General features: G+C 49.6%; 1 protein-coding gene across 1 annotated transcript; it reads left to right on the forward strand.

The window, feature by feature from the left end:
• Positions 1 to 2,754: 2,754 nt before the first annotated feature.
• Positions 2,755 to 21,813, forward strand: CDH15 (cadherin 15). The gene is made up of 14 exons (XM_082233087.1): positions 2,755 to 2,908; positions 10,655 to 10,807; positions 11,815 to 11,970; positions 13,047 to 13,191; positions 13,900 to 14,060; positions 15,402 to 15,530; positions 16,058 to 16,243; positions 16,807 to 17,060; positions 17,724 to 17,863; positions 17,967 to 18,185; positions 18,643 to 18,882; positions 19,615 to 19,751; positions 20,229 to 20,393; positions 20,936 to 21,813. The coding sequence occupies exons 1-14, from the start codon at positions 2,855 to 2,857 to the stop codon at positions 21,131 to 21,133; spliced, it is 2,337 nt and encodes a 778-aa protein (XP_082089213.1). The 5' UTR covers positions 2,755 to 2,854; the 3' UTR covers positions 21,134 to 21,813.
• Positions 21,814 to 21,815: the final 2 nt, after the last annotated feature.

Below are 21,815 nucleotides of genomic sequence, written 5' to 3' on the forward strand. Positions count from 1 at the left end.
AGGACACAGCGCTGCTTCCGACCCTCCTGGGGGGTTTCTGCCTGGCTGCAATGGGTCCTTGAACTCTGATCATGTTTGCTTACCTGGATGGAGGTTGGAGGGGGGTGTGTGTGCAGAAACAATACCCATCCATTGCTCCCCCCACTTGCCTCTCTACCCATATGTGGCCCTCAGAAGAATGCCCAAAAGGGAATTGAGGTCCTCAGTCTGAAAAAGATTTCCCTCCCTAGATGTATAGGCTTTGGCCATCATAACAGAGGTACATCTTCTCTACTGTCACTCCATGTAATTATTGAATAAGGTTGCTCAGGCCCCTAGCTTTGTTTCCTACACCACTGTTTTTATTATTGTTGTTGTTTCTGATTTTCTGTATAGCTTTTTGGGGGAGGGCAGGCTCTGTTGTAAATCAGAAATGAGGAACCTGGTGCTCTCCAGATGTTCCTGGACTACAACTCCCATTATCCCTGACCATTGGTCCATGCTAACTGGGGCTGATGGGAGTCGGAGTCCAGCAACATCTGGAGGGCCACAAATTCCCCATTCCTGATTTAAATGGCTGTAAGCCCTTGTGAGTGATGTCAATACAGTGGAAGGGCGGGGCATAATTATTGCTGTTTTTTCATATAAAGTATATTTAATTATGCTTTTCTCCATATCATCTGGAATATCTCTGGCAAATTAAGGGTGCTTCTTTTAATTGCTGATAACATTATGCAGCAAATTTAAACTAATAAAGAAGTGCACACTAGCTGAAAGAGCAAAGCAGAGAAATAATTTCCTATGGACTACAATTATGACTTTTTAAAAAATTGCTCCTTCTCTGGTTAAGTTCATTCACATTCAGAGTGGTGGTAAAGTGCCTTCAGGAGAGGTATATTAGCCTTAAATTTGGTAGAATGCATATCCTACATTTATTTTTTATTGTTATCAATAATAATTTATTCTTCTCCTTTCTCTTATATTCTCAAATACCTTTTTAAAAAAGAAGAATACATGGACTTCCAAATATGGTATATAAATCAATAAAATATAAGTAAATTACCCTATTTTTTGCTCTATAAGACTCACTTTTTCCCTTCTAAAAAGTAAGGGGAAATGTGTGTGCGTCTTATGGAGCGAATGCAGGCTGCGCAGCTCTCCCAGAAGCCAGAACAGCAAGAGAGATTGCTGCTTTCACTGCGCAGCGATCCCTCTTGCTGTTCTGGCTTCTGAGATTCATAATGTGTGTTTTTTCTTGTTTTCCTCCTCCAGGATAGGGTGGTCTGGTGCATCTTATAGAGCGAAAAATACGGTGCAGAGGACAAACTAACAGGGGGAAACAGCTCCGTCTGAGTTTTTTCCAGCCAGTGGCCACCCTCCTGACCACCCTATCCTGGCCATTTGGCAGTGCTTGTCAGGCCTTGTTATTCCACCCAAATAATCTAGAGAAAGAGCTCCTCTGAAACCAAATTTGGGAGCTAAACTTGGGCTTGGGAGCACCTGAGTGGGAAACCGCCTAGGAACTCTGAATGCTTCTCTGAGTCCCTTGGAGGAAAGGTGGGCTACAAATAACTTCTGCATTAGGGCACATCTCAGTGCTTAAAAGACCCAGAGTGTAGGCCCCTGGTACAGAATCTGTATAAAAGGAATAGGTGCAGATCCAGGTCTCTGAGTGATGTTGCAAGGGTGAGTTCTCACTGCAAAGGATGCCTCCGGACTCTCGCTGTTTCAGAGGATTGATTTGATCACATGCCGGGAATTTGCATGATTAAAGTGGAGTCAGGTGCTCTGTCAGCTTAGCACAACAAATCCACTTAAAAACAAAAACCGACTTTTGTGGTTTGGAAAGCGATGGGGAAATGCATTGAAATGCGTGAGATGAATGGGTGACTAGCAGGAAGCTTTGTAAACACACTGCAAGCAAATCAGGATGAATGCTCATTGCTGTGTAACTTCCCTGCAAACATATCAGAACGAATGCTGGATAAAGGCTGGACAGAGCCTAACCTCTGTGTAGGTTTTGTCCGAGCAAATCAGATCAGGTATTTCATAAATGGGGCATCTGGAGGGGCCCAAAGCTATTACAGTGGTACCTCGGGTTACATACGCTTCAGGTTATATACGCTTCAGGTTACAGACTCCGCTAACCCAGAAATAGTACCTTGGGTTAAGAACTTTGCTTCAGGATGAGAACAGAAATCGCGCAGCAGCAGCAGGCCCCATTAGCTAAAGTGGTGCTGCAGGTCAAGAACAGTTTCAGGTTAAGAACGGACCTCCAGAACGAATTAAGTAATTAACCCGAGGTACCACTGTACTTTTCTAAAGAAGGAGAGGAAGGGATGGAATTTCTAGGGGCCCAGCTCCTGGGAGGCATCAGCTCTCCATGGTTCCTTATAGTTTTTCTTTGTCTCTTGCCATCCAACCAGTCCACAATTTGGCCCACTGTGGAGGAAAGGGCCAAAGAGAGGACACATCCTCTTTTCAGGCCATTCTTGATCCTCGCTGTGACTTGGCTTTAGTATCTGGGATTTAATATTTCTTTCAAAAAGTTAATTCTACAAACTTCTAGTGAGGGGTGGGTGGGATAGCAAGTGTCAGTTCTACACACACACACTCTACACACACTCCTTTCTCAGGGTGTGTGTGGGCAGGGGAGATATGCAGGCCATGCAGCTCCCAGGCCATCTCTCCCCCCCCCTCTCCCCGCCACCATCCGGCGTTCCTCTCCCAGGCCCCAGCACATGTGCTGTCTGTCAGAGCCTGGTCTCGGTTATTTTAGCTCTGCTCATAGCAGTCTGTGTGTGAGAGAGAAGGAAGAGGACGGAGGCTGTCCGGCTCTGCACTCTGCCTGAGGCACAACCACTAGCAAGCTATTATGGCCACCCCTTTCTGGCTCATCTCCTTCCTGCTGGCCATGTTGTGGGCTCAGGTAAGCACAGGACAGGGCAGGTGTGTCAGCCTGGAGGAGTGGGCAATGGGGCGGTGGAGGTCCTCCTCTGCACTCCAGGGCATCAGGGACTTCAGTTAGGTGGAGGGTCCTGCGTGCAATTGAGTCCCATCCCAAAGTCATTTCTACCTGGAGAACCAATCAGGGGGTTTCCCTCGCCACCAGGGTCCATTTGATTGACTGATTTGCAGCCAGGAGGAATTTTGCCAGCCTCTCTGTCCTAGACAAGGCTTATGCCATGCCAAGGACAGTAGACAGAGCACATGGTAGAATATACATGTCCAAGCTTCCAGCTAGCTGCTGAGCTACATTCAAGGTGTTGGTTTGGGTGTGTATACAGCTAGAGACCAGGATATCTGAAGCATCGTCTCCCCCCTTATCTAGCCAATCAGTCACTGAGCTCTGAAGGTAAGGGCCTTCTGCAGATATGATTATTATCTATTGAATTTATATACCACCCTATACCCGAGGGTCTCAGGGCGGTTCAGAGAATAGTATCAAGATGTAAAACCACAAAATGCATAATAAAAATAAAAACAACAACCCAATAGCCCCCCCCCAAAAAAAATCCCACATCTTACCCAGCGGTGTGCTCCTCATAATGTAGGAATTTGGTCTTTTGTATGTGTTGTATGGGATCCTGGATGACAGGTCGCCTTTTCTACCTGTGATCTCTACTGCCTTGGGAATTTAAGAGATTAATCTGTGCTTTTTCTGTATATACCTGTGCGGTTGTATTTTGTTCCGTGCTTGGAATGAGCTGGTTTGGCTTAGCGAAGTTCACTGAATTAGTTCAGAAATGTCTGGAGCACAATTCAAAGCGGCTCCCGTAATTGCCAGGTAAACCGAGCTGGTATTGTTCATTATGGGGGTAGACACTGAGACAATTTCTCTAGTTCAACTCTGTGGGGGGGGGTTCCCCCTCTTTGGGTCTTTAAGCTTCAAGATAATCATTGTTTGGAAAAGTAAATTAAGCCACTCACATGCCACTGTGTGTGCTCTTGGATGTTTTCTTAGTCTTCTTAACTATGTTTTGTAACAGGCAGCTTCTAACAGTTTGAGTGCTGGGAAAGAAAAATTGCTGAGGATCATTTGGATAAACTTGAATTCAGCTGAACTGAATGTGAACCAAACTAGTTGGTTTTGTATAGGGACAAACGAGAACTGGAATTCGTTCCTTTTGGGGCATGTTGAACATGAGCAAGAACTTGTTCCTTTTCGAAATGAATTTTCCAAGCTCTGGTTTAATTTTCTCTTTGAATGCTTGTGCAAAACACTGTGTGTGTGTGTGTGTGTGTGTGTGTGTGTGTGTGTGTTTCTCTAATAAAGCTTTACTTAAACCATAACCCAACGAGTATCTCCAACTGCACCAAGGTTACCAAGTTGTGGCACTGAATCCACAGCAAATCCACTGTAAGTCTAGCACGTGAAGGAGGAGGAGTTGTTGGGAGTTAAGTTGAACAAGTCTCACCCCACTTCAGAAAGGAGACTCCAAGCCCCTGGAGAATACTTAGCTTGGACACATCAGGCTTGGGCCGGGGAGAGAAGTAATGAAGTTCTGCCATTGCAGGCCATTTTCTGATTTCTGCAATAGGGAGAGCACCCATGTCAAAGGCGTGGTGGCAACTTTGTTTGGAGTGCAAGTTGGTAACCCTGTGGCAGTTCACCACTCTCGGGAAATGCCCCCACCTCTTTAGATGGAGATGTTGGCTTGTTCCTTTAACCTCCAAGCAGCTTCACGTAAATGTCCTGGGATCCCTCCACTCTATTCTGTCATAACTGAAGAAGAAGAAAAGTTTTATCAGGGGGCTTTAGAACTCTCTTCAACAGAACTTTTCAATGCCTGGGGGGAAATACAGTTTACAGGGTGGCTTCATGAAGAAGTCCCAACAGACTGCTTAGAAAACTATAATGTGTTTTCAGGGAGAGACAGGCCTTCTGCAAATGTGGGCTGTTGTGCCCTGCGAGAGAAAGATGATGTCTCCAGGTCCCAAAGGAGCCTGCCTTCATTTTAGCCACACACAGAGAGGGATCTAGTCCACACTCTCATTTCACAATCCTCAATTGTTAGGGCAGGAAGATACGTAAAGAAGGATGCCCCCAGCCCACCAGTGGTGAGTCTCATAGGCATGTCTTTCAGCTGCTGCAGCTTTTCTGACTCCTGCAAAGAAAAGCCCTTCTCCTCTTCCTTTGCATCAAGCCACCCTACAGATTCCCAAGCCTTTGCTTTCCTCATGGAGGGCTTGTGCAACTGGAATGTCTTCTCCATCCCACCCCCTTGCTCCTTGGAAGCCGCTTTGCCCTTATGGCACTTTGGCCCTTGGACTTCCCCCTCCAAAGAGCTGGATGGGATCAGTTGCTTTGCATAGAAAGACACAGGGACTCTTGACTCCTGGGAGGGCACAGGACCCCTACTCCGTTCAATAACCACCTATTTGGAATGGGAAACTTTCTTTCAATGAAAATTAAAGGCTATGAAGCTTCAGAGATAAAAGGAAGGGAAGTTCTAGGGTTCTTCATGGGAGCAGGGTGGTGTAGATGTGGAGGAGAGCAAAGCGATTCGGACTTTGGAGAGCCAGCCACTGGATATCCTGCAGCTCTGCAGCAGTGAAAGAGGCATCCCTCCCCCTTTCTGCCAGCTGCCCCCTGAGTCAACAACAAGCGTGAAATGTCCATGCTGGCAGCTGGGAGCATAAAAATGCAACCCACCCCAGTGACCGAGAGCAAAGAAGCTGGAATTCCATGTGGCTTGCATTAGTGACACCCTGCAGCAGAGCTCTTCTTGGAATGATGGCCAGGGAGTTTAGTGGTGGGGCGGGGAAGGAAAGTCCTGAGGTGTGACCCACCATCCCTCTCCTCTGCTTGACTGCTGGGTGCTTCCACAAACCTCCTTTCTATGATGAATTTCTGGGTTCTTCCCTGCTTGCAGAGAGATGAGCCCCTCGTGCTCTGTTTTGTGGGGTCAGCTTCTTGCTTGGTTGGGAAGGAGAGAGAGAGAGCCCGCGCACATCAGCCTGGATAGTTCAGTTGGTTAGAGCATGGTGCTGATAATGCCAAGGTTGGAAGTTCGATCCCCGTGTGGGACAGCTGCATATTCCTGCATTGCCAGGGGTTGGACTACATAATCCTCAGGGTCTCTTCCAACTCTATGATTCTATGTACACCCCCTTCAACAAGTTGGAAGGTGGGCACTACAGTGGTACCTCGGGTTAAGTACTTAATTCGTTCCGGAGGTCTGTTCTTAATCTGAAACTGTTCTTAACCTGAAGCACCACTTTAGCTAATGGGGCCTCCCACTGCCGCCACGCTGCCAGAGCACGATTTCTGTTCTCATCCTGAAGCAAAGTTCTTAACCCGAGGTACTATTTCTGGGTTAGCAGAGTCTGTAACCTGAAGCATATGGAACCTGAAGCGTATGTAACCCGAGGTACCACTGTATGTACTGATGTGCATATACACCTGTCCTGCATCCCCCAACTTTATACTGCACCCTGTTCCAAGTAGAAGATGTCCTTCCATGCAGTTGCAGATCTGTAAGGCCCTGACCCAAATCCTAAGCCTTTCCACCAAAGGGGCCCCTCACAGCTTGCGTGAGCAGGGCAGAGTGAAAGGATCCCCTTACAGTGGAGGACGGGGGTGGTGGCGTTCTTTGTTGCGCTCCAGGAGGTTCGCATGCGTGTGTGCTTCCCCCCTTGGCCACCTGCTGCTGCGGAATCCAGGGCTGGGAGCTGGGTTACATTTCAGGGCAAGTCGGGAGCAGGAGGGAAGGGATGGGGGGGTCACGGCTGGCAGAAATGCTGCATGGGAATGTGAAGTTAAATTCACACCAGTTACGAAAGCATCTCTCCTGGCCAGTGTGGCGTTGCTGTTAGAGTGTGGGCCTGTGGCCCAGGAGACCAGGGGCACCTCCATACTGTCACCATTTTGTGGCAGGGAGGTGGTTCAGGTGCATATTGGAGCTTTAAAGGTAAAGGGACTCCTGACCATTAGGTCCAGTCGTGGCCAACTCTGGGGTTGCGGCACTCATCTCGCTTTATTGGCCGAGGGAGCTGGCGTACAGCTTCCAGGTCATGTGGCCAGCATGACTAAGCCGCGTCTGGCAAACCAGAGCAGTGCATGGAAACACTGTTTACCTTCCCACCAGAGCGGTACCTATTTATCTACTTGCACTTGGATGTGCTTTCGAACTGCTAGGTTGGCAGGAGCAGGGACCGAGCAACGGGAGCTCACCCCGTCGCAGGGATTCGAACCGCCGACCTTCTGATTGGCGAGTCCTAGGCTCTGTGGTTTAACCCACAGCGCCACCCGCGTCCCTATTGGAGCTTTAGGTTTGTGTATAAAAAATGCTCTTGTCTCCCTACTGAAACGAATCCACTCCTTAAGAAAGAATCAGACTTTTGCAGTGTGGGATGAAGAAATGACCGTCAGGAAGACATATGGATACCCCACAAGCAAATCAGGATGAGTGCTCAATAAATAGGTCATTCAGAGGAACTCCAGGGTTCGGATCTACTGCTTGGCCATGAAGCTCATTGGATGACCTTGGGCTAGTCCCTGTCTTTCAGCCTCACCTACAAGGTTGTTGTGAGGATAAAATTGGGATGGGGAGAGCCATATATTGCACCTTGAGCTCCGCGGAGGAAAGGGGGGACGTAAATGTAAAAAATGCACCAGCATAAAAATTGAACAAGGCAACCGGTCTCTGGAGAGCTTTTGCCAAAGTTTGTGCTGCAGCCTTGTCTTTGCCCGACCCATGGAGAGGCTGACGGGATGGGGCTTGTGTGAAGGGGGTGCAGAAGCTCAGCTCAGTCTCTTCTCTGCAAGGCTCCCAGCCGCAGCAGTAGGGCAAGCGGGTCTTTCCTTAGAAGCTGGGTGCCAGGGAAGTTTGCCAAAGCAAGATGGGAATAACGTGGGAAAGGAGCTGAAGGAGGGTCCGGCCGTTCAAAATAGAAACAAAAATAGATCTCACAGGGAAGGAATGAGAGGCAGGAAGCAGCCATCACCTCCCTTGGGTCAGAAGCTCAGTAGCGTAGCCTGCTCTGCGCCAAAATCTGGGCTGGGATCTTGGCTGGCTCACGAGGAAGGCCAAAGCAGACCAGTGCTAGAACATCTGCTCTGCATGCAGAATGTCCCAGCTTCTGTCTCCAGGTAGGGCTGGGAGAGACCCCTGCCTGAACCTCTAGAGCTGCTGCCAGTCAGTGCAAGTGATACTAAGCTAGGAGGGACTGATGGGCCTGAGTCAACCTAAGGCAGCTTCCTCTGTAAGAAGTCCAGCCGTCTCCATGCAGCTGCTTCAGGGAGGGGAGATGTGGAGGGAGCAGGGAGCAGCAGCAGCACATTATCAGCCGGCTCCCACAGTCCCCTTGCTTTTTATAGCTAACAGGTTCTGCTAGTATCCACACCGTGATGGCATGGAGACAGGCAGCAGAAAAAAGCTTTTTCTCCCTCTCTTATGACACTAGAAACTTGTGAACATCCAGCGGAGCTGAATGTTGGAAGAGTCAGAGGACAGGTGAAAGTGCTCCTTCATGCAGCACATAGTTAAACTATGGAACTCATTCCTGCAGGGAGGTAGTGATGGCCACCGACTTGGATGGCTTTGAAAGAAGATTGGGCAAATTCATGGAGGAGAGGGATATCAGTGGCTACTAGCCATGTGCTGGACTAGATGAGCCCCCTCTGGCCTGGAGGAGAAGAAGATAAGAAGGGTCCTGCTGGTTCAGGCCAGAGGAGGCCCATCTAGTCCAGCACCCTCTTCTCACAGTGGCTGACCAAATGCGCAACCAGGGCTTGGGATAAGAGCCTGGGCTACTTTTGATGGGACAGCAACCTAGGATTCATCCTCCTAATAGGGGGTTGAGCAAATCACAAAGAATAATTTTAATGTATTCTGCTTAAAAAAAACTTGGTGATTAGGTGACATATAAATTCCTTAAACCAGTGGTTCACCAAAACATTTTTGCCTGTGGACCACCTGGAAATTGCTGATGGTCTTGATTTTTCTGCCTGTTGTATCCTTTGTAATGTGCTGTACTAGATGTTGTATTTTTAAATTTAGTTTTGTATTGCTTCTTGCATTTTTAATTATAGTATATTTTACTGTATTACACCTTGGATTCCATAGAATTCAAATTTCAATATAATAAAGTGCAATGTAAGAATAATCCAATTAAAAAGCAATGAGTATTTAACGCAACAGAATGTCTTTCACCTTCAGCCACAAATCCATGCACACAGCAAGGACCAACATGATGTTTGTGGGTCAGTGGTGGTCCATGGACCACAGTTTAGAGACTCTGCCTTAAACTCCATCAAGGGCCCCGGCCACTGTCCATATCACTGGGACCACTCATTTACAGCCATCCGCCTCTGTACAGTATACCAAAAACTGGGAATCCGCCTTGTTACCTGCTTACCTGTCAATCAGAACATTGCTGAACTGACTCCCTGGCATCAGCCTGCCTCCTTTGTTGTGCTCTAGCAGCTCCTGGGCTGCGTAAGACCCTTCCTCACCATTTCCTCCAGGACTGTAAGGCCCTTCCCCCAAAGATGGCAAACATGCAGCTGCTCCCTACCACAAAGGGTTCTTGGGTTACCAGAGAGGAATGCACAGCCCACACCTAGCTCTTAGCAATCACTACATCCCACAGCTAGATGCTTTCAGCCATTGGCTGCTGCAAGATAAGAACAGAACATAGGAGCCCTGAAGCTGAATCAGGCACATCTAGCCCAGCCTCATCCCCTGTTGGAGGCGGGATGCTTCTCAATGCTAGTTGCTGGAAAGCTCAGGATAGAGACAGAGCCGTTGCGCTCATGTCCTGCTTGCAGTCTTCCCACAGGGATCTGATTGGCCGCTGTGAGAACTGGATGCTGCACCAGATGGGCCTTTGGCCTGATCCAGCAGGCTCTTTTTATGTCCTTATTCTGTTCTCATGGTGGCCAGCTATAAGGGCTCATCCACACTTCCTCTCGTCCTGCTCTTTCCCCTGGAGAAAACTGTTCTTTGGCACTCAGAGCAAATAGCAGTTCAGGTTTTCTCTGGATTGACGTTTGCTCCGAGTTAGCACTAAAGAGCACATTTTCTCTGGAGTAGGAGTGGGGCAAGGGGAAAACCACTCCAACTCATGCCTAGAAAGTGCATGTCAAGTGGGAGACCACTCCAGCCCATGCTTTCTAGGCACGGGACCAGCAGAAGTGTGGACAAGCCCTCAGTGTCTCTTGGAAGAAGCCCCTAAGCAGCACCTGAGTGCAACAGCATTTTCCTTGCTTGTGAGTTCCAGCAACTGGTATTCAGAGACATTCTGCCTCCAACATGGAGGGAGAACAGTGACTAGGAGACATTGATAAATAGCCTTATCTTCTGTGAATTCCTCTATATTTTAAATCTACTCAAGGACTGATTGTACACCCAAGTTCTCAACCTAGTTGAATCAAATGCTGGAGCTGTGTATGGCAGGGAGTGAGGAAGCAAGCCAGGCAGGGACTGTGGCCCCTGGAGGACAAAGGAGTTTTATTTCTGCCAGATCTTCATTTTACAATACTTATAGCCTCCTTTTTCAGCTGAAAGCATGATGAGCCAAAGCAGCTTGTGCAGAACACAGAACCGCCATGAAATTAAAGTCAGAACAGAAGGCATAAAAAGGGGGGGAGTGTAGCAGACACAATAATAAGCCTCTGAAGTCTTCAATATGTCAGAGACTGATATAACACCTTTTTTCCCCCTGGCAGGATGTCTGTTGCTCTGAAGAGGTCCATAGCAGCCCCCCAGTACTGCATCTAAAGCAGCAGAAGGATGCGACAGGAAGGGTGAAGAGGGCTTGGGTGATCCCTCCCATCAGCGTGTCAGAGAACCATAAGCGGCTCCCCCATGTTTTGGTGCAGGTAAGGAGGAAAATGGACAATTTGGTATTCAACAGTGGTGGACAGTGTTGGTTCAGGAGCAGGCTTGGGAAGCAAAGAAGTGCTCTTCTCTTCCCCCCTGGTGTGATGTTTCCGTGGCTGCTCATGCTCTCTGCTTGCATCCCACCAAGGTCTGCATTTGGGCTTCTGACCCAGGATCGTGCCTTGGAAGGAAATGGCTGGACTGAGCCAGCCCTGAGACCTTCATTGAGATGCTGTGTTGTCATCTGCCAATAGCACAGCATCCTGCAGAAACACACCCACTTGCTCATTGTGCTCACTGCTAGATCCAGTATAGAGGCTGCCACCCTTCCTTACAATCCCATCACAACCAACCAGGTTGTGGCTGCTCCTCTCCCTCCCACTCTGCCTCTGAAGGCAGGTTAAAAATACAGTCTGACAATGGCAGACATCATTCAATACATGCAGTGCTCACCTACAGCCACACCGGTTTGTTACACCATGAATGTTGACCGTAAGCACTGAATGTGTGTGTGGCCTTTGTTATGGTGAAGGCACAGCTGCATTTGCCACGGCAGGCTCCCCCACACCTGCGGCTTGCAGGCAGCTACGTGGCAGCCCCTCCTTGCACAACAGCACATGCATTCACAAGAAAACTGGCCCTCGCCTTCCAAGGACGTTGCACTGTGCATCAAGCCTTTCATTGTGCCATGCTTTGAGAACGGATCCTGGCTCAGTGGCAGAGCATCTGCTTTGCATGCAGAAAGTCCTCCCAGGTTCAACCCCCAGCGGCATCTCCACGCAGGGCTTAGAAAGACGCCCTGCCCGAATCCCCCTGGAGAGCCACTGCCAGTTAGTGTAGAGATAATATCGTGCTAGATGGAATCAGGCAGCCTTCTATGTCCCTGAGCCTGGCTGGGATTTAAGTCACATCTGGGTACAGAGAGGGGGAAGGGCAGCACCTGTGGGCAGGAGCAGGGGAAGTGCCGGTCCTCTCCCAGCACACAGGGTTAATCTCCCTTTTGTAGATTAAATCAGACAAGCAGCAGCCCGGAGGTGTGATCTACAGCATCAAGGGTCCAGGAGTGGATGAAGATCCCAAGGGTGTGTTCTCCATCGATAAACGCAACGGGAAAGTCTACCTCAATACTGTGCTGGACCGGGAAAAGAATGACCGCTTTCGGGTAAGGAAAGCCCAACTTGCTTCGTGGTTCATTGCAGCTCCGGAGGGTGTTTTAAATGTCAGGGCTGAGCTCTGGAACACATGCAAATGGTGGTGGTGGTGGTGGTGGTGGTGATGATGATAAGGTGCTTCTGAGCATGTGCAAAATGTATTTCCCTGAGTAGACTGCGCCAACCCTGAGATGTCCGAGATGTTGGGTTGCCACAGGCCAAGCTGGCTGGAGCTGATGAATTTCCAGACCCAGAATATTTTAAGGATGGAAGAATCATAGAACTGTAGAGTTGGAAGAGACCCCAAGGGTCAACAAGTCCAACCCCTGCAATGCAGGAATCACAGCTAAATGCAAAATCTGGCTCAAGAATAGATAAGCCAAAGAGCAGATAAGTTTGGCCATCAAGCAATGCTCTCTCACCTCCCAGGCAGAAGGCAATTCACACCCCAGGCAGCTGCTCACAGACTGTGAGTGGAGACAGACAAGTGAGTGCCTTGTTCCAAAGTGGGGGGAGGGGCAGGGTCATGGCAGATGGAGGGGGCAGGAGGTGAGGAACAAGCTTGTGCTGCAAGCCAACTGGTAGACCAACTGAGTAGTCAGAGACAGTGGTGAAGTTGGTGGCTGGTTGCCAGTTCCTTATTTGTCCAAAAGTTTGAAACCCTGCTCATTCAGAAAACTGAAAAAGGAACTAAAGTTTTCAGAGCCCCAAAATAAACTTCAGGCTGCCCCATATTATCTCTCTCAGGAAATGGTCACCTTCGAGATTCTCAAAATGGCGTCCTTTGACCAAAGCATTAGGCTGGGCCCAACAGCAATGTCATTTCATAGAGGATACTCTTCTGGAGCTGTGGGACATCATTTTGGGTGGCCCAAAGCTTAATATGGGATGAACATCCCCAGTTCCTAATTTGGGGTAATCATGCATGCATTTGTGAATGTTGCACAAAAACAGTGCTTTTGATCAAAGATACTTATTGTGGATCTTGAAGGGGACAGGCTCCCTGGTTATGTGTGGATCTTATAAGACAGAACTAGGCTTATATTGATGGTAATAACTCAACACCTCTTGCTTTGCCCATGCCCAGCTCAGGGCCTTTGCACTAGACCTGAGTGGAGTTCCACTGGAGGATCCCACAGACCTGGAGATTCTGGTCATGGACCAGAATGACAACCGGCCCCTCTTCCGGCAGGCTGTGTTTGCTGGGCACGTGGTGGAAGAAGCTCCCCCAGGTGGGTGTGCCAGACCCTTGCATAGTTCTTGTTTAATACGGATGGGCCAGTTCTCTGAGCCCATCAAGGTGGGTTGAACTGGAAGCGAAGGGTGGGGAACTGTGAGAAACAAGTAGCAGCTGATGGGAATGACCGTCCCCTGCCTTAGACCTTTGAGAGTTTGTATAAGACAACGGCTGCACAAATATTGATAGCCCAAAACTGGAAAGAGGAAAAAACTCCCACGGAAAAAGATTGGCAAATTAAGTTAATGGAATATGCTGAGATGGCTAAATTAACAGGAAGACTCAGAAATCAGGACAATAACAAATTTTTAAATGAATAGGAAATTTTTATTGCATATATGTCAAAGCCTACATCAGCAGGATTCTAAAAAACATTTGCAGTATTATGATAACAGATCAAACTAGATACGTACAGATGGAAAATATTATTTGGACATGCATGAATTAACAATAATGGAACCATGGAGAGGGTAGAGGGAAGTTAAGGGATTGGAGAAATCCCACATTTTGATATTGTATTGATGGTATAAACATTTTTTAATGTCTACTGTATATGATGTTTGTTATAATTAAAACCAGTAAAAATATTTATATATATATATAAAAAAACCTTCAAGTGTTCTGCCAGTCAGTGTTGACACCACTGGGCTAGATGGGAAAATAGATTGTCCTGGTGGAATAAGGCATCTCTGTTCCTTCTTAGGTACCTACGTGATGACGGTAGAAGCCACAGACGCAGATGACCCTGAGACAGACAATGCCGCATTGAGATATTCTATCCTGGGACCAGAGATGGGAGATGTCTTCACAATTGACGAGCTATCAGGGGAAATTCAAACAGCCCGAGCTGGGTTTGACCGGGAGGTACAAGCCTGTCAATGTTTGTCTCAGAGTTTGAGGGTGGAATGCAGTCGTGGGTGACAGGTCATTAGGCGCCAAAGAGCAGAGTGGACTGTATGCTGCACCAAAGAATGAAGCCAGTGGAAATCTGGGATGAAACATTATTTCTCATTTGAATCTGCACACAAACTTTGATCATTTAAATCCTTAGGGTCTATTTTGTTACGACATTCCCAATTTTGAAAGCTATTGGGCTGAGATGTTTTTGAAAAAACGGGGCAGTCATTTTGAATGCAGCACATTAATGCTGTAACAATATTGCCCTGAATTATTTTTAATAGTCTCTCTCTCTCTCTCTCTCTCTCTCTCTCTCTCTCTCTCTCTCACACACACACACACACACACACACACACACACACTATGTCTCAAAACTATACTTGAAAGAGTGAAATGTCAGGAAATGATTTGCAGTATTCTAAAAATACACCAAAAATTTTACTTTATTTTATTTGCAAAAATCCAGTACAGTACAGATAAGCTTTGACCTACCATCTTTTGGAGGGATGCGGGTGGCGCTGTGGGTTAAACCACAGAGCCTAGGACTTGCTGATCAGAAGGTCGGCGGTTCAAATCCCTGCGACGGGGTGAGCTCCCGTTGCTCAGTCCCTTCTCCTGCCAACCTAGCAGTTCGAAAGCACCTCTAAGTGCAAGTAGATAAATAGGTACCGCTCCAGCGGGAAGGTAAATAGCATTTCCATGCACTGCTCTGGTTCGCCAGAAGCAGCTTAGTCATACTGGCCACATGACCCGGAAGCTGTACGCCAGCTCCCTCGGCCAATAAAGCGAGATGAGCGCCACAACCCCAGAGCCGGCCATGACTTAACCTAATGGTCAGGGGTCCCTTTACCTTTTGTTTACCGTCTTTTGGAAAGAAAGGTGGGACAGAAAACTAGGTTTTTAAACTTACCTGACAGTAGTAGCCTCACACCCAGCATTGCTGAATAATTCTAAGAAACAGCAGCAAAAATCAGTGCAGTTTTGAAATTGGGGTTTCAATTGGTGCAATTTTTAAAGTTTCACTCCAACATCTTGATTCAGAATGATGCCCAGACGTATCCAAATATAGATTTTTAAAAAAATCTGCTACTCAGGCTCTGGAACCGCCATGCATCTTAAGAGTTACAGCATCTTAAGAGGTGTCCAAACATATAGAGAACTGCAAACAACTTTCTGAAAGGTATTGTAGATATGGAACCCAGGAAGGAGGAATAGGCAGATCCTAGAACCGTGTGAATGGTATTCTTCCCTCTCTGGCTCGTACCCTCTTCCCCACACCGTCACCTACCTCTGCTCCTCTCCACGCAGGTCATCGGCATTTACAACCTGACACTCCAAGTGGCAGATATGTCCGGAGAGGGTCTGGCCACCACCGCCACAGCCGTTATCTACGTGGATGACATAAATGATAACCCGCCCGAGTTCACGGAGAAAGAGGTGGGGAGTCCAACCCCCACCCACTGAGGAGGCAGAACTGGTGGGAGAGGAGACTATAAAGGACCCTGGCTGGGTTCTCTATCTAGCTGGTGTGGCTGGAAGTTCCTTCTGCTCCATTTGAATGGAGTTAGGGGCATGAGAGTGCAGTGGAGCAGGGCTTTGTTTGGCCTCTCCAATATCTCCCGCATAATAACAACAGCAACGAAAACCACTCCAGTTGTGAAGCAGGAAGTGATCCATGCCGATGAATCAGTGCAGCCCACAAAATGCATCAAGTGCGGGCCATAGCGCACAGGCTGCTCCTGCCAAGCCCCTTGGCAGCATCCAATTTCTATTTATCATTCTTGTTTATTCCCAATGCTTCCCCCGCAAAGAGTTCAAAATGTCACACATAGTTTTGCCCCTTCTCCAGTTCTCCATCAAAAACAAGAAAGAAGGTGAAGACTGTGCCCTGCAAAGTGTGCACTGGCAGATCTAGCCAGGCCAAAGTACTGAATAACTCCCACCCACCCCCCCTTCTCTTGCAGTTCTCCATGGAGGCCCCTGAGAACAAGCAAGGCGTGGTCATTGGGCGGGTGCTGGTCCAAGACAAGGACCTCCCTGGTTCTCCCAACTGGTTGGCTAAGTTCACTATTCTGGAGGGGGACCCCAACGGAGCTTTCGCCATCCACACCGACCCCCTTACCAACGATGGCGTCATCTCCCTGGTGAAGGTAAGGAATGGCATTCAGCTGGACCCATCCCTGGAGCCTGTTTAGAGCACCTGGGAACAATGGCCAAAGCACTGGGTGCTAATGAGCATGCACAGAGTGCGTTCCACTCACCATGGAGTAGCCATAGCCTCCCCCATTCCCTAAATATGAGGCCTGGGGTGTGGACTTTGAGGGGAGAGGGGTTTACAGGCTAGCTGTCTTTGTAGAGTTTAAATAAAGGCGCACAATCCCAAACTTTAAGCAAGCAAGATAATGATAACAAGAGCACCTCTCACCATGCGCTAAGGGCAGGTCCATCAGCACAGGGTAGCCACAACCAGTCGCCAGTCCTGGATGAAGGGAGCAGGATTCTGGGGCCAGAAGCCACAATACGCAAAGTGGATTTGAGTTCTTGCAACTCTTGCTTTAGCTATCAATAGCTGGTTGAAGCTCAAAACAGAGCAGACAGAGAAAAGGCTAGGAAGCAGGAATGCTAGCCCTGTTTGAGGGATTTGCAACGATGGGAGCCAAAGGGTCCCACGCCACTAACCACGGCTTCACCAACTCTCTGTCCCTATTGTCAGGCCCTCAACCACGAAGAACGGGACCGGTTTGAACTACTTGTCTCTGTCCAGAACCAAAGTCCCCTGGAGCTGTCTGCCCCAAAGGCTGCCAGGGCCTTGACCACAGTGCGGGTGCACGTGCTCGATGCCAATGAAGCCCCCTTCTTCTGGGAGAATCCCTGGAGGGGAAGCGTGAATGAAGGTGCACCCCCTGGCACAGAGATAACCCTCTACCGTGCCAGTGACCCAGACACCCAGCAAGGGCAGCAACTCAGGTGAGCTGGGCCAGAGGGCTTCAGGCTACCGTCCAAGGAGATACTCCAGGTTAGCCTGCATTGGGAGCAGGTGGGTGATTTTAAAGAGGAAGGGAGCAGAAAACCCCCTGGCAGGGTTGGCCTCCAGGGCTTGGTGGGATTCTGCCCTTCCGGAGCTGCAGACCAAAGGCATGGCTTGGTGCCTGGCATAAAACTAAGCGCCGCAAGAACTGCAGCTCCTGTTCCCCTTTTTGTTTTAAATAAGTCTCTAGCCTTTATGGACGAGAAGAAAAACATGCCAACTTGCAGAAACAGAAGAAAAGTCCTGCTGAATCAGGTCAAATGCCTATTTAGTCCAGCATCCTGTTCACACAGTGCCCAACTAGATGTTTATAGGATACCCACAAGCAAAACCTGAGCGCAACAGCATTCTTCCCCATTGTGATTCCCAGTGACTGGTATTCAAAGGCATACAGCCTCCAGCAGTCAGGGGAGAGCATAGTTGTCATGGCATTGTTTTGTATGAGCCTCTGCAAGGTGCCTCCTCCACCACACAAGCCCAATTTGCCTCCCAGATGTGTGTGACACGCTGGTGAGTGTGACTTCCCTTTAGGTATTCATGCTGTTCATGAATACACACACACACACAATATTAGCGTCTCTTTCTCTGACCTGCATCCTCAGGTACTTCCAGGCCTCTGACCTGGCCAGCTGGCTGCAAGTGGACCCTGACTCCAGCCTGGTGCAGACACGACAGACAGTTCCCCCACGCTCAACATTCCCAGGCGGCTGGTACACCTTGAAGATCCTGGCCAGCGATAATGGTGAGAAGGTCGGGCAGAGAGTGGTTATTGTTAGGGCCGGCCGTAGTCACAATCAAAGCTTTTCCCTTAGGAATGCATCTACGTTCTCCTGCTTTTTGTCTAGGAAACCCATCCCTGACAGCTACAGGGACCCTGTCCATTGAGGTGCTGGAAGTCAACGACCATGCTCCTCTTCTGCTTCCGGTGACTAGCGAGCTATGCAGCCAGGGCGGACGCCTGGTGCTGAGTGCCACTGACGACGACCTGGCTCCCCACGCCGAGCCCTTCCACTTTCGCCTCAGCCCTGACATGGCTCAGAATTGGACTCTCGGACACATCAATGGTAACCTTGACCTGGTGGGAGTCAGCACTCCTACATTTAGCAGAGGGTGGGAAAGAGATTCAACTAGGGATGGCATCAGCGTTTGGCTTTCCCAGTCAATTCCAAGGAGCCTGAGCACCCCAATGACCTGGCTCTCTGAGCAAGGCTGGACCACAAAGTCCAGCCACCATTTTAATTTCCTTCAATATCACTCCAAGGTATTGTGGGAAATTGAAGTGGCAGCTAGGCTCAGCTTCCTGGCACTGCCTGTCCCTCAGCACAGCTGTTTCTGCCATTGCTGCTGCCCCCAAGTAAGCCAGCCAGTGGGCCCCTTGTCCTGGGACCCCTCAGACCCACTTGGATTGGTCTTCCTGCAAAGGTAACAGAAAGCATTATGGGAGGGGGGTGCAGAAGAATAGACACAGGCAGGTGCCTGCTTTCTCCATCCTCCTCCCTGAAACTCCCCCATCTCTTACAGACACCCATGCGCTGCTGCAGACTGAAGGAGAAGTGGATGTAGGGCTCCACGTCCTGCCGCTGCTCATCAGTGACTCGGGGACACCGCCCCAGGTGCGAGAGCAGCTCCTGAATGTCTCTGTGTGCGCCTGTGACAAGTGGGGCTCCTGCCAGGCTCACGTTGCTGCCGTGGTGGGTGCTGTGGCAGGCCTGAGTTTCGGGGCCTTGATGATCATCCTGAGCTGCACCATCCTCCTCTTGCGTAAGTGCAACACGCCTTCTGGCGTGAGATTCAGGGCCTGTTCCTAAAAGGGCATTATGCAGGGGCATGTCTGATGTGGTTCAGTCCCTCAAGCTCAACCTAATGGTAGGGCCGGCCTGGCCAGTGGGACCCGAGGTACAATTTTAGAGCAGGCTTCTTGCGTCTCTTACTTGCTCATGAGTAGGAGCTGCGTGTCATGCTATGCAGAGGCCTGGGCAGCCACCACAAATAGCAGTGCCTTTTTGGAAGGAACTTGGGCCCCTGCTCTGGAACTTTTCATCAAGTCCTCCCTGCTCCTCCTCCAAAAATGGGAGAATCGTTTCTGCTTCCAGTGGCCTTTTGAGTACTAATTATTACTTTTCTCACACTGCATTGATTTTCTGCTGTAATCTATCCATCCATCCATCCATCCATCTGAAAATGTAATATATTAAGGAAAATTGCTGTGCAACACACACACCCCATATTAGGAAAAAATGCATAATGGTGTGCATATGAGAAATTCTCACAAAACTGCTGAAAAAATTCCACGAGGACTTAAAAAGAAAAGCAAAATAATATGGAGAATTGAATTTAGGATCGGACAAAAATGAAAAACAGAGAGAAACCAGAATTGAGATATTTGCTCATTCCTACTTGCAGGAGGCTGGGGAAAGGGCATGTTTTGATGCTCTGCAACACACACACACACACGGCTCCTGCTGCTTTTAACCTCTCCCTCTCTGCTTGCAGTCCTGGCCTTGCTGGTGGCTGCGCTGGAGCATTCCCGCCGTCAGGCCTTCCACAAGGGTCTCCTGGGGGGCTCTCAGGATGACTTGAGGGACAACATCGTCAACTACAACGAACAAGGCGGCGGAGAAGAGGACCAGGTGAGACCCCAAATTATATGTGGGGGTGGGGTGGGAGAGCACGGCAGAGAAGGCAGCCTGAACAATTTATGATGGACTTAAAGAACTACGGAACTCTCTTCCACAAGAAGCAGTGATCGCCAACTGGGTTTGGCTTTAAGAGAAGACTAGACAAATTCATGGAAAATGAGACTGCCAATGACTGCTAGCCACAACGGCTGGTAGTAACTCCACTGTTGGAGGCAGGAGGGCTCTGAATGCCAGTGGCCAAGAATTATGGGTGGGGAGAGGTGATGTCACACTCGGGTCCTCCTTACAGGCTTCCCATTGGCCATAGTGAGAACAGGATTTTGTATGCATTTTTTATTGGGGGTCTCCCAACTTGAATCCTCCCCTGCTGCTAAACCTCACCTGCCAGGCCCCAGCAGGGCCAGGAAGCCTTGTGTCTCTCTCTCACACACACATCATGGTTGTAAGGTCCCTCTTCCTGCCTTTCAGGATGCCTACGACCTCAACCAGCTACGCAACCCCGACCTCTTCCCCCCACCATCTCTTCGGAGCAAGCCGCCGCACCGGAGGGACGCCCCCTACAGCTACGGCCTGCCTCAGTACCCCCGGCGGCTGCCTGCCTGTCCTTCCGACATAGAGGACTTCATCAACGAGGTACTGAAGAGACACATCAGGGGCTGGGAGGATGGCAGCGTGGGGAGAGGAACTGTTGAGGATGGGAGAGGCCAATTGGGGCAGAGCGGGAAGTGGGGAACCCTCCCTGATTTTGGCCACACAGAGCTACCCCCTTCTCAGTTCGGTGCTGGCACAAGTTATCAAGAAGCTGCAGGGCCTGAAGGAGCAGGAGTGGGGAACCTGGCAAATGGTAGCTGTTGCTGAATTCCTGGCTCCCATCATGCTTGGCCTCTGGCTGTGCTGGGAATTGGGAGTCCAGCAATTGCTGCAGAGCTGTAGGCATCCCACCCTTGCGGGGCAAGAGGTAATGGCTAGGAAAAAGGAGGCCTGGCAAGCAGCTAGCTTGCCCTTTTGGCTCCATGGGGGCTGCAACTAGAACTTTTAAATCTTATTTTAGTCATTTAAAAATTGTATATCCCGCTTGTCACTATCCAAGTCTCAGCTAAGGGGAGAGGGTCCTTAGAATGTGGTTTGTCTTGGTGGTCCTCTGCTGAGCTCCCCTGGCTCTCCTCCCCCTGCAGGGCCTTGAGGCAGCTGACAGCGACCCCAGTGTGCCTCCATACGACACGGCTCTCATCTACGACTACGAGGGTGAAGGCTCGGCCGGCGGCTCGCTCAGCTCCATCCTCTCCAGCTTGGCCGACGAAGACCAGGATTACGACTATCTCAACGAATGGGGCCCACGATTCCGGCGCCTGGCAGAGCTGTACGGTCAATAGTGGGGATAGGGGAAAGATGGGGGGCGGGAAGGGGAGAGAGAGGAGAGGCCGTTCCAGCAGCCAAGTATGCGCTGGACTCTGCCAGCTGTGGACAGAGACCACGCAGCCCAGTTACTCTCTTGGTCTTTGGCTGGCCCCACTGCCAGCAAACCCCCCTCCTCTGCTGCAGTAGTTATGGGGGTCACTTCCTGTTATGCCACCTACTTCCCCAGGCAGCCATCTTGCAGATGATAACCACTGCCCACTGTGGGGAAGGAGGGGACCAGCGACCCTTAAACTCAGGTGCTCCAGGAAGTCAGCACCATGTCCTGGGAAGAGCCAGCCCAAAGCAGGGAGGGAAGGCAATGCTAGTCACAGAGTCCCAGGCACAGATAGGGATGAGGGCCCTTTGCTATATAGGCCCTCTGGCCATTCTCACCCAAGGCTCTGAGCACAACAACCTAGGTTGGGAAAATTGGGTAGGGGGGAGAAGACCGTAGCAGGAGCCCCCAGATGAAGGGACATCCACTGGGCTAGATGGGGGCTCTGGACTCCCCCCCCCTTCCTGAGCAGGCTAAGGCAGAAGACTCAAGACACTTTGCTGGGCCCCAGTTGCACCCCTTAAGAAAGAGATCCAGGATGCTTTGGAACAGTGAGGGAAGGAAGGAAGGCCAGCTGGAAATAAAGCAGTTGAAGATGGAGC

Source organism: Podarcis vaucheri (assembly GCF_965113315.1).
Source record: "Podarcis vaucheri genome assembly, chromosome: 7".
Lineage (NCBI taxonomy): Eukaryota > Metazoa > Chordata > Lepidosauria > Squamata > Lacertidae > Podarcis > Podarcis vaucheri.